Here is a 16,534-nt window from a genome sequence, read left to right as displayed (position 1 = left end):
GGTAAAAAGGTACGTTGACTTGTAGGTTCAGTGTGGTAGCCGATGTCGGTCTATGATGTAGGTCTCACGCTGTCGGTAATCGCTGTCGGTCTCTGACTGTCGTCCTCGCTGTCGGTCGCCGCATGTCGGTCTCTGCTGTCGGTCTCTGCTGTCGGTCTCCGCTGTCGGTCTCTGCTGTCGGTCTCCCGCTGTCGGTCGCCGCTGTCGGTCTACTGCTGTCGGTCTCCGCTGTCGGTCTCCCGCTTCTGTCTCTGCTGTCGTCTCCTGCTGTCGGTCTGCGCTGTCGGTCTCCTGCTGTCGTCTGCGCTGTCGGTCTCCGCTGTCGGTCTCTGCTGTCGGTCTGCCGCTTCGGTCTGCTGTCGTCTCTGCTGTCGGTCTCTGCTGTCGGTCTGCGCTGTCGGTCTGCGTGTCGGTCTCTGCTGTCGGTCTGCCTGTCGGTCTCGCTGTCGGTCTCTGCTGTCTTCTGCCTTCGGTCTCGCTTCGGTCTCTCGCTGTCCTTCTCCCCTCTTCGTCTCTGCTGTCGGTCTTGCGTCGTCCTCGCTGTCGTCTGCGCTGTCGGTCTGCGCTGTCGGTCTCCTGCTGTCCGTCTCGCTGTCGTGTCTCTGCTGTCGGTCTCCCTGTCGTCTCTGCTGTCGGTCTCGCTGTCGGTCTCTGGCTGTCGGTCTCCGCTGTCGGTCTCTGCTGTCGGTCTCCCGCTGTCGGTCTCTGCTGTCGGTCTCCGCTGTCGGTCTCATGCTGTCGGTCTACCGCTGTCGGTCTCTGCTGTCGGTCTCCTGTCGGTCTCTGCTGTCGGTCTCCGCTGTCGGTCATCCGCTTCGGTCTCTGCATGTCGGTCTCCGCTGTAGGTCATCTGCTGTCGGTCTCAGCTGTCGGTCTCTGCTGTCGGTTCCGCTGTTCGGTCTCCGCTGTCAGGTCTCTGCTGTCGGTCTCCCTGTCGGTCTCTGCTGTCGGTCTCCGCTGTCGGTCTCATGCTGTCGTCTCCGCTGTCGGTCTCTGCTGTAGGTCTCCGCTGTCGGTCTCTGCTGTCGGTCTCCGCTGTCGGTCTGCGCTGTCGGTCTCCGCTGTCGGTCTCTGCTGTGGTCTCCGCTGTCGGTCTCTGCTGTCGTTCCTCCTGTTCGGTCTCTGCTGTCGGTCTCCTCTTCGTCTCCCCTGTCGTCCCCCCTGTCCGTCCCAAGCCTGATTGCGCTCCAACCTATCGTTCCCCTGGTTTTACTGGAAGGGAACTGATAATCAGACAGGGCTCACCTTACAATTCAACCTGATGATCCCCTAGTCCCAACAAAATCCTTCTATACTTACCCGGCGGTGTTCCTGGCATTGAGTCTCATGAAGTAGTTTGGGTCCACTCCAACTCTTGCGACACTGGGGATTTCTAGAAATCAATAAATCACTCTTTATAATACGTTACAGGAGAGGTGTAGAGAACTATTTCTCACATTAATTGGGATATTTTTGGCTGTAGTTATATTATGTTGGTAAAGAATACAGCAGAATTTTCTATTCAGGGATTTTCCTACAATTTTTCAACTGGGTCCAGGGTCTTAGGAATATATGATCTGGGAAAATACCTGTGTCTATAAATAGAACACAAAAGAGTTTCATTTGAACATAAATGGTGGAACACACGTTCTCAGGTCTAAAGATCAGCTGGCATGGTTTACAAGTTTACAGGAATATTCAAGTAATGTTTAAGCTTAATATATATGATAATGAATAGATATCTTCATCTGGAATATTTTTATGACTGAATATTTGACCGTTTCCACAGCCTTGGGAATTCTGCTATAACTATAAGGTATAGTCTGTTTCATAAAACTTCAGAATAACTTTTCTTTATAAGGGCGCCCCCACTGTCAATTACCCGCGCCCTGCGCCCTTATTAGGTCAAATACAGTACCATAGTATTGGTCTTTGTAGATAAAACTTACTTAATCATGATTCAAAAGTGACTTCAAAATTAGGAATTTTTGAGTGGTAAATTGGGAATTTTCACAAGATGTTTTTAGGGGAATGGGTCCTTTTAAAGGACCCTGTTTTTATTGTAGAAAAATCCCTGCTATTTCAAAACTAGAGATTGTTTTATGAACAAAAACATGTCTCCCCTTCTTACTTGCTCTGCTTTAATTTGGTTTTTGCACTCAACTGCCCTTTAACCTTTAGGCCCGGACAAGAAATTGATGTAAAATTCTGACTTTGACCCTGAAGTCAATGCCACAATGACCTATCTGCAGCGCACTGCACATTGGCGTTCGGTAATGTAATTAAGTATCATCCAAGTTCCAAATATCATTATATCTTCAACGGTTCACAATATAACCACCCTACTGTGATGAAAAAGCACCCAAATTTGTCGGCACCAAATATCCTAATTTCGGTAAGTAGTCATTCTAGATATCAGTTAGTTAAAGGAATAAATTAAAGGTGAGTGAAAGGAAACAGTGTATGATGTTAGAATAGATCTGGGAATGAAGATTTAGGTCCAACATTGAATTTTAAAGAAGTTGTAGCAATGGCTACTTATCAAACCACTACGTAAGCCCTCAGGTCAGGGAAAACTACACCATGGCACGCAGTAATCGTAAACAAGAGGCCCATGGGCCTTAACGGTCACCTGAGATTTGAAATATTTCAGTTTATTTAATTGACCCTTTTTTGCCCCCCCCCCCCCCACCTATCAGCCCCTAGGGTCAGTCAGGGCCAACATATGCATATTATCAAACTTTCATTCCATGCTGAAAATGTTAACCAGAATGAATTCCAATAGAAATCAAAACAAATCAGTCAAAAATGTGATTTCCATATATAAACTATAGTAAAATTTACCCCCTCCCCAGGGGCAAACTTGTGACCCCCGGGTCATGAAATTTAAAATTTCAATAAAGCACCATAAGACCCTTCAAACTATAAAGAGTATTTGATTCCACCTTATTTCAGTCTTGAGAAGAAGATTTTTGAAATTTCAGTCAATTTGACCCGTTTTAGCCCCCGTCCATCAGCCCCTGGGGGTCAGTCAGGGCCAACATGTGCATGCCATCAAACTGTCATCCCATGCTGACAATGTTTACAAAATTAGAATGAATTGCAATAGAAATAAAACAAATAAAAGTCAAAAATGTTATTTCCCTATATAAACTATAGTAAAGTTTAGCCCCGCCCCAGGGGCAAACTTGAGACCCCAGGGTCATGAAATTCACAATTTTGGTAAAGAACCTTCAAACCGAGCCATCTATGAAGTGTATTTGATTCTATGATATCTGAGAGTAGAGAAGAAGATTTGTGAAATTTCAGTCAATTTGGCCCTTTTTAGCCCCGCCCATCAGCCCCTGGGGGTCAGTCAGGGCCAACATGTGCATGCCATCAAACTGTCATCCCATGCTGACAATGTTTACAAAAATTAGAATGAATTCCAATAGAAATAAAATAAATTAAAGTCAAAAATGTGATTTCCCTATATAAACTATAGTAAAGTTTAGCCCCTCCCCAGGGGCAAATGTGAAACCCCTGGGTCATGAAATTTACAATTTTGGTAAAGCACCTTAAGACCCTTCCATCTATGAAGAGTGTTTGATTCCAGCATATCTAAGAGTAGAGAAGAAGATTTTTGAAATTTCAGTCAATTTGGCCCTTTTTAGCCCCGCCCATCAGCCCCTGGGGGTCAGTCATGGCCAACATGTGCATGCCATCAAAGTGTCATCCCATGCTGACAATGTTTACAAAATTAGAATGAATTCCAATAGAAATAAAATAAATTAAAGTCAAAAATGTGATTTCCCTATATAAACTATAGTAAAGTATAGCCCCTCCCCAGAGGCAAACGTGAAACCCCTGGGTCATGAAATTTACAATTTTGGTAAAGCACCTTAAGGCCCTTCCATCTATGAAGAGTGTTTGATTCCAGCATATCTGAGAGTAGAGAAGAAGATTTTTGAAGTTTTAGTCAATTTGACCCTTTTTGGCCCCGCCCCTCAGGCCCCTGGGGGGTGGGGACCATATAATTTACAATTTTGGTTGACCTTTAGCCATAGAAGCTTCCTGCTAAATTTCCTAGAATTTGGTTTGTGGGTTTTGGAGAAGAAGTCGAAAATGTAAATTGTTTACGGACGCACGACGGACGACGGACGACGGACGACGGACGACGCACGACGACGGACAAAAGGGGATTAGAATAGGTCACTTGAGACTTTGTCTCAGGTGACCTAAAAACTCAGACCAAGCGGACTCAAGTTTCGTACCTTCATCCCAGTTCTCCACAGAGACAAAGTCACTGCTGTCAGCGTAGCGTGGCAGGTCTGTGTTACCTTTTAAGTACTGACCATCACGATTCTCTTTATTTTGTTCTGAAATAAAAGAGGTTCAAATGATATGAAATGTTACTAAACTAAATTATCAGTTCAAATAAAGGATGTGAAATATTACTACACTAAATTATCAGTTCAAACGAGGACGTGAAATGTTACTACACTAAATTATCAGTTCAAACGAGGACGTGAAATGTTACTTCACTAAATTATCAGTTCAAACGAGGATGTGAAATGTTACTACACTAAATTATCAGTTCAAACGAGGATGTGAAATGTTATTACACTAAACAAGAGGCCCAATGGGCCTGTATCACTCACCTGGTTCTACAGCAAATTTGCAGTTGATTGAGGTCATTTCTACAGATACTATACTGATAACCAATTTATTCAATGCATATTATTGGCCTAATATCGGGTTTTGGTGACTCTTGGCTATCACAAGATTTGAAAATATTTCACCCCTGTGACCTTGAATGTAGATCAATGTCATTCATTTGAACACACTTGGTAGCCCTACACCCCAGCATGCTACAGACAGGCCCAACCTCAAGTGCCTGAGCCTCTTGGTGTTTGAGAAATTGTTTGAAGATATTAGCCGATTTGACCCATGTGACCTTGAATGAAGGTCAAGGTCATTCATTTGAACGAACTTGGTAGCCCATCATCCCAGCATGCTACAGGCCAAATATCAAGTCCCCGGGCCTCTTGGTTATTGAGAAGAAGTCGTTTTAAGATTTAAGCCTATTTGACCCATGTGACCTTGAATGAAGGTCAAGGTCATTTATTTGAACAAACATGGTAGCCCTTCACCCACGCATGCTACAGGTCCAATATCAAGTCCCTGGGCCTCTTGGTTATTGAGAAGAAGTCCTTTGAAGATTATAGCCTATTTGACCCATGTGAACTTGAATGAAGGTCAATGTCATTTATTTGAACAAACTTTGTAGCCCTTCACGTAAGCATGCTACAGACCCAATATTGAGTCCCTGTGCCTCTTGGATATTGAGAAGAAGTTGTTTAAATTAACAAGAGGCCCATGGGCCTTAACGGTCACCTGAGATTTGAATATTTCAGTTAATTTAATTGACCCTTTTTGAACCCACCCATCAGCCCCTAGGGGTCAGTCAGGGCCAACAGGTGTATACCATTAAGCTGATATCCAATGCTGATAATGTTAACAAAGTTAGAATGAATTCTGATAGAAATCAAACAAATAATAGTCAAAAATGTGATTTCCCTATATAAACTATAGTAAAATCTACCCCCTCCCCAGGGGCAAACTTGTGACCCCAGGATCATGAAGTTCATTACATTAGTAAAGCACTATAAGACCCTTCCACCTATGAAGAGTATTTGATTCTGTCTTAATTGGGTCTTGAGAAGAAGATCTTTGAAATTTCAGTCTATTTGACCCTTTTTAGCCCCGCCCATCAGCCCCTGGGGTCAGTCAGGGCCAACATGTGTATACCATCAAACTGCCATCACAAGCTGATAATGTTAACCAAATTAGAATGAATTCCAATAGAAATCCAACAAATAATAGTCAAAAATGAGATTTCCCTATATAAACTATAGTAAAGTTTACCCCCTTCACAGGGGCAAACGTGAGACCCCTGGGTCAGGAAATTCACAATTTTGGTAAAGCACCTTAAGACCCTTCAATCTATGAAGAGTATTTGATTCCATCATATCTGAGATAAGAGAAGATTTTTGAAATTTCAGTCAATTTTACCTTTTTTAGCCCCCGGGGGTCAGTCAGGGCCAACATGTGTAAACCATCAAACTGCCATCACAAGCTGATAATGTTAACAAAGTTAGAATGAATTCCAATAGAAATCCAACAAATAATAGTCAAAAATGTGATTTCCCTATATAAACTATAGTAAAGTTTACCCCCTCCCCAGAGGCAAACCCGAGACCCCTGGATCATGAAATTCACAATTTTGGTAAAGCACCTTAAGACCCTTCCATCTATGAAGAGTGTTTGATTCCACTACATCTGAGAGTAGAGAAGAAGATTTTTGAAGTTTTAGTCAATTTGAACCTTTTAGCCCCGCCCCTCACGCCCCTTGGGGGTGGGGACCATATAATTCACAATTTTGGTTGACCTTTAGCCATAGAAGCTTCCCGCCAAATTTCATTGAATTTGGTTTAGGGGTTTTGGAGAAGAAGTCGAAAATGTAAATTGTTTACGGACGCACGACGGACGACGGACAAAAGGGGATTAGAATAGGTCACTTGAGACTTTGTCTCAGGTGACCTAAAAAGTTGACGCCGGCCGGCCAGACGGACGCCGTTCCATGGCATAAGCTCACTTGCCCTTCGGGCAGGTGAGCTAATTATCAGTTCAAACAAGGATGAGAAATGTTACTACACTAAATTATCAGTTCAAACGATGATGTGAAATATTACTACACTAAGTTATCACATTCATATCTCCAGAAGCTATACTTCTTATCGTGCTTTATCGGAACACTTTACTTACCATGGAGAATGGACGGTTCTTATCGTGCTTTATAGGGACACGTTACTTTTCGTGGAGAATGGACGGTTCTTATCGTGCTTTATTGGGACACTTTACTTACCATGGAGAATGGACGGTTCTTATCGTGCTTTATAGGGACACTTAACTTACCATGGAGAATGGACGGTTCTTATCGTGCTTTATAGGGACACTTAACTTACCATGGAGAATGGACGGTTCTTATCGTGCTTTATTGGGACACTTTACTTACCATGGAGAATGGACGGTTCTTATCGTGCTTTATAGGGACACTTAACTTACCGTGGAGAATGGACGGTTCTTGTCGTGCTTTATAGGGACACTTAACTTACCATGGAGAATGGACGGTTCTTATCGTGCTTTATTGGGATACTTAACTTACCATGGAGAATGGACGGTTCTTATCATGCTTTATAGGGACACTTAACTTACCATGGAGAATGGACGGTTCTTATCGTGCTTTATTGGGACACTTTACTTACCATGGAGAATGGACGGTTCTTATCGTGCTTTATAGGGACACTTAACTTACCGTGGAGAATGGACGGTTCTTATCGTGCTTTATAGGGACACTTAACTTACCATGGAGAATGGACGGTTCTTATCGTGCTTTATTGGGACACTTTACTTACCATGGAGAATGGACGGTTCTTATCGTGCTTTATAGGGACACTTAACTTACCATGGAGAATGGACGGTTCTTATCTTACTTTATAGGGACACTTAACTTACCATGGAGAATGGACGGTTCTTATCGTGCTTTATTGGGACACTTTACTTACCATGGAGAATGGACGGTTCTTATCATGCTTTATAGGGACACTTAACTTACCATGGAGAATGGACGGTTCTTATCGTGCTTTATTGGGACACTTTACTTACCATGGAGAATGGACGGTTCTTATCGTGCTTTATAGGGACACTTAACTTACCATGGAGAATGGACAGTTCTTATCTTACTTTATAGGGACACTTAACTTACCATGGAGAATGGACGGTTCTTATCGTGCTTTATTGGGACACTTTACTTACCATGGAGAATGGACGGTTCTTATCGTGCTTTATTGGGACACTTTACTTTTCGTGGAGAATGGACGGTTCTTATCGTGCTTTATAGGGACACTTGACTTACCATGGAGAATGGACGGTTCTTATCGTGCTTTATTGGGACACTTTACTTTTCGTGGAGAATGGACGGTTCTTATCGTGCTTTATAGGGACACTTTACTTTTCGTGGAGAATGGACGGTTCTTATCGTGCTTTATTGGGACACTTTACTTACCATGGAGAATGGACGGTTCTTATCGTGCTTTATTGGGATACTTAACTTACCATGGAGAATGGACGGTTCTTATCATGCTTTATAGGGACACTTAACTTACCATGGAGAATGGACGGTTCTTATCGTGCTTTATAGGGACACTTTACTTTTCGTGGAGAATGGACGGTTCTTATCATGCTTTATAGGGACACTTAACTTACCATGGAGAATGGACGGTTCTTATCGTGCTTTATTGGGACACTTTACTTACCATGGAGAATGGACGATTCTTATCGTGCTTTATTGGGACACTTTACTTTTCGTGGAGAATGGACGGTTCTTATCGTGCTTTATTGGGACACTTTACTTACCATGGAGAATGGACGGTTCTTATCGTGCTTTATTGGGACACTTTACTTACCATGGAGAATGGACGGTTCTTATCTTACTTTATAGGGACACTTAACTTACCATGGAGAATGGACGGTTCTTATCGTGCTTTATTGGGACACTTTACTTACCATGGAGAATGGACGGTTCTTATCGTGCTTTATTGGGACAGTTTACTTACCATGGAGAATGGACGGTTCTTATCTTACTTTATTGGGACACTTTACTTACCATGGAGAATGGACGGTTCTTATCGTGCTTTATTGGGACACTTAACTTACCATGGAGAATGGACGGTTCTTATCTTACTTTATAGGGACACTTAACTTACCATAGAGAATGGACGGTTCTTATCGTGCTTTATTGGGACACTTAACTTACCATGGAGAATGGACGGTTCTTATCGTGCTTTATTGGGACACTTTACTTACCATGGAGAATGGACGGTTCTTATCGTGCTTTATTGGGACACTTTACTTTCCATGGAGAATGGACGGTTCTTATCGTGCTTTATTGGGACACTTACTTACCATGGAGAATGGACGGTTCTTATCAGTGCTTTATAGGGACACTTACTTACCATGGAGAATGGACGGTTCTTATCGTGCTTTATTGGGACACTTTACTTACCATGGAGAATGGACGGTTCTTATCGTGCTTTATTGGGACACTTTACTTTTCATGGAGAATGGACGGTTCTTATCGTACTTTATTGGGACACTTTACTTACCATGGAGAATGGACGGTTCTTATCGTGCTTTATTGGGACACTTTACTTTTCGTGGAGAATGGACGGTTCTTATCGTACTTTATTGGGACACTTTACTTACCATGGAGAATGGACGGTTCTTATCATGCTTTATTGGGACACTTTACTTTTCGTGGAGAATGGACGGTTCTTATCGTGCTTTATTGGGAAACTTTACTTACCATGGAGAATGGACGGTTCTTATCGTGCTTTATTGGGACACTTTACTTTTCGTGGAGAATGGACAGTTCTTATCGTGCTTTATAGGGACACTTTACTTTTCGTGGAGAATGGACGGTTCTTATCGTGCTTTATTGGGACACTTAACTTACCATGGAGAATGGACGGTTCTTATCGTGCTTTATTGGGACACTTTACTTTTCGTGGAGAATGGACGGTTCTTATCGTGCTTTATTGGGACACTTAACTTACCATGGAGAATGGACGGTTCTTATCGTGCTTTATTGGGACACTTAACTTACCATGGAGGATGGACGGTTCTTATCGTGCTTTATTGGGACACTTTACTTTTCGTGGAGAATGGACGGTTCTTATCGTGCTTTATAGGGACACTTTACTTACCATGGAGAATGGACGGTTCTTATCGTGCTTTATTGGGACACTTTACTTGCCATGGAGAATGGACGGTTCTTATCGTGCTTTATTGGGACACTTTACTTGCCATGGAGAATGGACGGTTCTTATCGTGCTTTATTGGGACACTTAACTTACCATGGAGAATGGACGGTTCTTATCGTGCTTTATTGGGACACTTAACTTACCATGGAGAATGGACGGTTCTTATCATGCTTTATTTGGACACTTTACTTTTCGTGGAGAATGGATGGTTCTTATCGTGCTTTATTGGGACACTTTACTTGCCATGGAGAATGGACGGTTCTTATCGTGCTTTATTGGGACACTTAACTTACCATGGAGAATGGACGGTTCTTATCGTGCTTTATTGGGACACTTAACTTACCATGGAGAATGGACGGTTCTTATCATGCTTTATTTGGACACTTTACTTTTCGTGGAGAATGGATGGTTCTTATCGTGCTTTATTGGGACACTTTACTTACCATGGAGAATGGACGGTTCTTATCGTGCTTTATTGGGACACTTTACTTATCATGGAGAATGGACGGTTCTTATCGTGCTTTATAGGGACACTTTACTTACCATGGAGAATGGACGGTTCTTATCGTGCTTTATTGGGACACTTTACTTACCATGGAGAATGGACGGTTCTTATCGTGCTTTATTGGGACACTTTACTTACCATGGAGAATGGACGGTTCTTATCGTGCTTTATAGGGACACTTTACTTTCCGTGGAGAATGGACGGTTCTTATCGTGCTTTATTGGGACACTTAACTTACCATGGAGAATGGACGGTTCTTATCGTGCTTTATAGGGACACTTTACTTTTCGTGGAGAATGGACGGTTCTTATCATGCTTTATTGGGACACTTTACTTTTCGTGGAGAATGGACGGTTCTTATCGTGCTTTATTGGGACACTTTACTTACCATGGAGAATGGACGGTTCTTATCGTGCTTTATAGGGATACTTTACTTACCATGGAGAATGGACGGTTCTTATCGTGCTTAATTGGGACACTTTACTTTTCGTGGAGAATGGACGGTTCTTATCGTGCTTTATTGGGACACTTTACTTTTCGTGGAGAATGGACGGTTCTTATCGTGGTTTATTGGGACACTTTACTTTTCGTGGAGAATGGACGGTTCTTATCGTGCTTTATAGGGACACTTTACTTATCATGGAGAATGGACGGTTCTTATCGTGCTTAATTGGGACACTTTACTTATCATGGAGAATGGACGGTTCTTATCGTGCTTTATAGGGATACTTAACTTACCATGGAGAATGGACGGTTCTTATCGTGCTTTATAGGGACACTTTACTTATCATGGAGAATGGACGGTTCTTATCGTGCTTAATTGGGACACTTTACTTTTCGTGGAGAATGGACGGTTCTTATCGTGCTTTATAGGGACACTTTACTTTTCGTGGAGAATGGACGGTTCTTATCGTGCTTTATTGGGACACTTAACTTACCATGGAGAATGGACGGTTCTTATCGTGCTTTATTGGGACACTTTACTTTTCGTGGAGAATGGACGGTTCTTATCGTGGTTTATTGGGACACTTTACTTTTCGTGGAGAATGGACGGTTTTTATCGTGCTTTATTGGGACACTTAACTTACCATGGAGAATGGACGGTTCTTATCGTGCTTTATTGGGACACTTTACTTTTCGTGGAGAATGGACGGTTCTTATCGTGGTTTATTGGGACACTACTTTTCGTGGAGAATGGACGGTTCTTATCGTGCTTTATAGGGACACTTTACTTTTCGTGGAGAATGGACGGTTCTTATCGTGCTTTATTGGGACACTTAACTTACCATAGAGAATGGACGGTTCTAATCGTGCTTTATTGGGACACTTTACTTTTCGTGGAGAATGGACGGTTCTTATCGTGCTTTATTGGGACACTTTACTTACCATGGAGAATGGACGGTTCTTGTCGTGCTTTATTGGGACACTTAACTTACCATGGAGAATGGACGGTTCTTATCGTGCTTTATAGGGACACTTAACTTACCATGGAGAATGGACGGTTCTTGTCGTGCTTTATAGGGACACTTAACTTACCATAGAGAATGGACGGCTCTAATCTTGCTTTGTCAGGACAGTTGACCATGTGGTAGCGTAACTCTGGCTTGCGTACCTCGTGACGGGCATTGTATGGACAAACAGCAAAGTCTGCTCCAGGATGGTTCTATACGAGTAATCAGGAAGACATACATCATTCTAGGATACAGCAAGAGGCTCAGGGGGCCTGTAGTGAGCATCTGGTATCCTAACATAGAGTAGGTCATGTGACAAGGTACATTTGCACTGTATATAAACACAAAAAATTGTAGCTCTACATCCCAGCAAGCTAGCCAGTGTACCAAAACAAATAAAATCATGGCCCTGCATGAACTTAATGTTATTCATAACAAAAAGTGTGAAGATTTTATCCAGCACCTTGAAATTAGGTAAAGGTCATGTCAAGTGTTATCGATTGGCATTCAATCCATTATTTCCAGTCCTGCGACATTATTTCAGACGGGGAAAAAAACCATTGTCGACATTCATTTAATTGCTTATACAGCCAATTTCTTGCTATGGTTACAATAATTCATAGAAATTTGAACTATAAAACAAAGAATTCGCTGAACTAATTACAGGCTATGTGTGGCATAAATAAGAAATATCTCATCAAAATAGTAAAATAATTTCATCTTAAATAGGCAATATGTTATATACAAATTAATGTTATAGACATTATATAGTACATGCAACTCTTCCAGGCCACACTTTATCGAGTGATACTAAAAAAAATATAAGTACCCAAAAACTCTTCTTCACGCGATACTTACCCGTCGACACTTCATCAAGTGATACTGCATGCGTTTGGCTGCGATCATGTGTACCTTGTCGTACGGACACTCCACCATTTCTTCAGGGTCACACACCTTGTACTGTGCCATGGTTCATAGGTTGCTTTTATGCTGGAACGATAAATACAGAACTTCGTCACATATTTACAAGTTGATCCTACCTTGGGCCCGACCTCCCTGATAATATTTCCATGTAGTGCAGCAGTACATATTCAACCCAGGGCTTTTTTTCACTACTTTGGGAATGCGGCCTATAGCTTTGGTATTGGGAAAAAATGTGCAATTGGGGGAAAATGGACATCCCCCCCCCCCCCCCCCCGTAATGCTAAAAATAACAAGTAGACACAAATATGGATCTATACTGTATTTATTTAGACTCTAGAGCATTATCTCCCTTTATCAGGCCAGAATAACCAATAAAACGAAGACGGAACGGCACTGACTTTTAAAGACAATTTTTTTATAGATCATTCGATTAGGAATTTTAACTGGTCGGATTGGGAAAAATATCCAATTTTGCCGTGGGGAATGGGGCAAAAATTCTGCCCTAAATCAGCCCCGCCCCCCACAAAAAAAAAAAACCTGCAACCCAAATTCGTATTTACAAAATTGTCTTTTACGCCCTTTTACAACATAATTTTTTTTTCTTTTTTTTTCGTTTCATTGTCAACATTCAACAAGATGCAGAGGGCCTGCATTGCTCACACATAGGGGATCATGACCAAACATATAATCAAAGGGCCAAAGGCCCTGAGAAACGTCAGGGTCTGAGGTCATGAAACAAGAAATTTAAAATGGGATTTTATAGTCAGACAGTTACATTTGTATCAGATGAAATGTCTTAATGTAACCCAGGGTAATTGTTGTACGTTGTATGTGTCAGGTCCCTGTGCAATATACTCGTGATCTGTACTTATTGTACCTGTGAATCGTATTGTGGTGTTATATCCGTACTTGTTACCTGTTATGAGTTGTACTCATGTATTGTATTGTGATGTTAACTCTGACCTCGGACATGCACGCTTCATCTGACAGATGAGCGTGGACACGACACTCGACGAGCGGCACGACTTTCTCTCTTTACTTTCACTGCGCCTGCGCACTGAGCTTTCTTGCTAAATCTCTTACCCTATACTGGTCATTCTATAACTGCTATCCGTGAGGATCAGTTGTAACACCCTGATGGTCAGCAACATTAGCAACATATATATATACCATCCAGCTGAGGGGATCGGGAAGCCTGGTAAGCATAGTGTTGGTGCGAATGGGAGTGAGGGTGTGCTCGATTTGGTGTATACTTGTGTATAGGTACGAAGTCGGAGAGTGTGTGTACGTCAGTTTATATTTGAGTAACATGTTTCTTTTGTCTTACAGGTCTTTGTCTCGAATGTTAAATAAAACTATTGAAGGAAGAACTCCCGAGTCTATTATATTTGATCCCCGGATGACATTAATATGGTTATTCCTATTCTATATATATTCAAGAAAACATGTATTTATCTGCTGAAAACTTTCCAATAGCTGAGTATAGTTTGAATTATCTTTCCCTGATGTTATTATTTAATGTTTGTGGAAGATTATTGATATACTTCTGAATCAGTAAAGCTGCTTGTAAACTTTGGAAAAAAATCAACTTAAAGACAAATCGGCCTATTAACAGTTACATGTACAATCAGAGATAAAATCCAAGATGTACACAGCCGAAAGTTTTTTTATTTATATCATAAGATGTTAATTAGGCCCAGCAAAAATCTATTTTATGACCCCTAGTGACATCAAAAATGAAAATAATTTACCTCCGATAGAAAACTGCGGTCGCGTTATCGGTCACGCTGTCCGACGAGACAATATTAAATATGCCTAGTTTTGACAAACAAAACGCCAGTACATCAAGTCACCATTAAATTCTTTTCAAATTAACAGATAATAATCTTATTTAAGAAAATCCTCATGAAAAATGGCAATGTAGTTTGTTATTGCCTTCAATTCCTGTTGTTATTTCTTCTGTATTCTAGCGACATACAAATAAATATGAAACTGTGAACGATCGCTGGTTTAGTTACATTAGACATACCCGCCATTTTGGCTGATGATCACGTGATTAGTCACGTGACAGCTGAAGTTATCCCTGTTCCGCTGCAAAGCTATTTATAGAATTGTAAACATTTTACTACGTAAACACGGTTGATTTTAGGCTTATATGAAATGTTCATGCATATGAACTCAGGATGAACATATGAGTCTAAGACATGTGCATAGTTTATCTGGGGACACATGTAAATTTCCACGACGATCAAACTGAATTTTTTACTTTCGTTTTCAAGGCAGGATCGAGACAGAACTACGTAATCCTACGCCAACAAAATTGCATATACAATCTAAAATAGTCTAGAACACCAAACATTCATATTTCATTTTAAATAATTGCAGTAAACACGGGAACCATCAGCTAAATTGTGTCAATAATTGCTGTCAAAATAGGAACTATATTAGGCTGCGGATGTAAATCATTTGTGTATTACAGAAAAGAGAAGTTGTTAGCCGGAAACAAATGTGTCACTAACAAAATTTACCCACCACGACTATAACGGCAGGTGCCAAAGGCATCCTGACGTTAATATCAATTTGTTTCACAAAGCCTTACTTGTAAATAGAACAAAAAATCAAAGTTATATATGGCTCAAATGTGTAGGCAACTAATTCAAAGATTGTGGTGGCCAATCCTGTACAGGATAAGACTAACGTAGGCTAATAAGTTGGATGGGCATAACCACAAACTTGCAGTGAAAAAAAAGAACAATACATATTCTAATGTGTATCGAAAAACAAGGCAATGAAATAAAAGTGTTAAGACAAACAAATTAACTACATGATTTATTGAATAATACTACAAAATAAAAGTCAAGTTCATTTTCCAAACCAGGATATATATTAATCCTCTACTCTCGACTCAAAAACATCCAATATGTACACATGATATATCGTATAATAATAGTATGTACAAACCACATTAAAATGTTTTTAGTGTTTAGTTGCGTAAATTATTAGATAAAACATTGCATATAAATACTGTTACTGAATATACTGAACAGGACTTCTAATTCTTTGTCATGATGCATGAGCTTTCATTTAGAACCAGTATGTTTCCACCACTCCATATTTTACAGAAGCAGACGCAGGGATGAAGAAAAAGAAGGTAGTTTCCCAACCCATGTCTTGAGTACAACACCCAAACCACAGGGGCATGTCTAGTTTTATATTACAAAAAATAATATATATAGGTATTTCTGACTATTTTTTGTAATATAAAACTAGACATGCCCCTGTGCCCAAACCCCATCTCTGGATCCAAGTCCCCAATTATCGCTGAATTATCTAAAATAACATTTATGTCATATAACATCAACGAAAACCGTTATTAGAAGTAAGAAAATAACCCTTACATTTCCACTAACACGCAAAACATATTATTGTGTGTCTAAATTAAAGCGTAATTTTTCCGATGCGATGACGGACAAGAGTCTAATGGAGGCCAGCTTCAGAACTTGGGCTTTCCGCACCATGCACGATCACCGCCTCACATTCAGAGTTCTAGTTGAAGTTATTCGTGTTAAAATTCATATACAATTCGCTAAATACTGAAAAGAAAAAGTATACCACATATCACTAAGCAATACAATCACATTTCTCCACTTACTAAACAGCAATACAATCTTCGAAGTCTCTGTTTGTAAACTTTGACTCATGGGGACTTTGCGGGAATTTCCCTTCGCTATCACTTGACGTCTCACTCAAACAGACGCTTGCCTACGGGTCCTCCTAAAGTCATGAATGGTCATGGATCTGAATGGACCTGA

The 16,534-nt window shown here is 41.0% G+C and overlaps 1 protein-coding gene across 1 annotated transcript in view; it reads right to left on the bottom strand.

Moving 5' to 3' along the window:
* The window catches only part of LOC117316189, a gene marked incomplete in the record, with an annotated part of 27,548 nt that extends 11,063 nt beyond the window's left edge, over nucleotides 1-16,485 (bottom strand). Inside the window, 5 exon segments of the mRNA XM_033870705.1 lie at nucleotides 1,300-1,372; nucleotides 4,233-4,337; nucleotides 11,884-12,010; nucleotides 12,657-12,788; nucleotides 16,375-16,485. Coding sequence (XP_033726596.1) covers nucleotides 1,300-1,372; nucleotides 4,233-4,337; nucleotides 11,884-12,010; nucleotides 12,657-12,767 — 416 coding nt within the window.
* Between the last annotated feature and the right edge of the window lie 49 nt (nucleotides 16,486-16,534).

This window comes from Pecten maximus, chromosome 18 (genome assembly GCF_902652985.1).
Source record: "Pecten maximus chromosome 18, xPecMax1.1, whole genome shotgun sequence".
NCBI lineage: Eukaryota > Metazoa > Mollusca > Bivalvia > Pectinida > Pectinidae > Pecten > Pecten maximus.
This window is presented reverse-complemented; position numbering and strand designations above follow the sequence as displayed.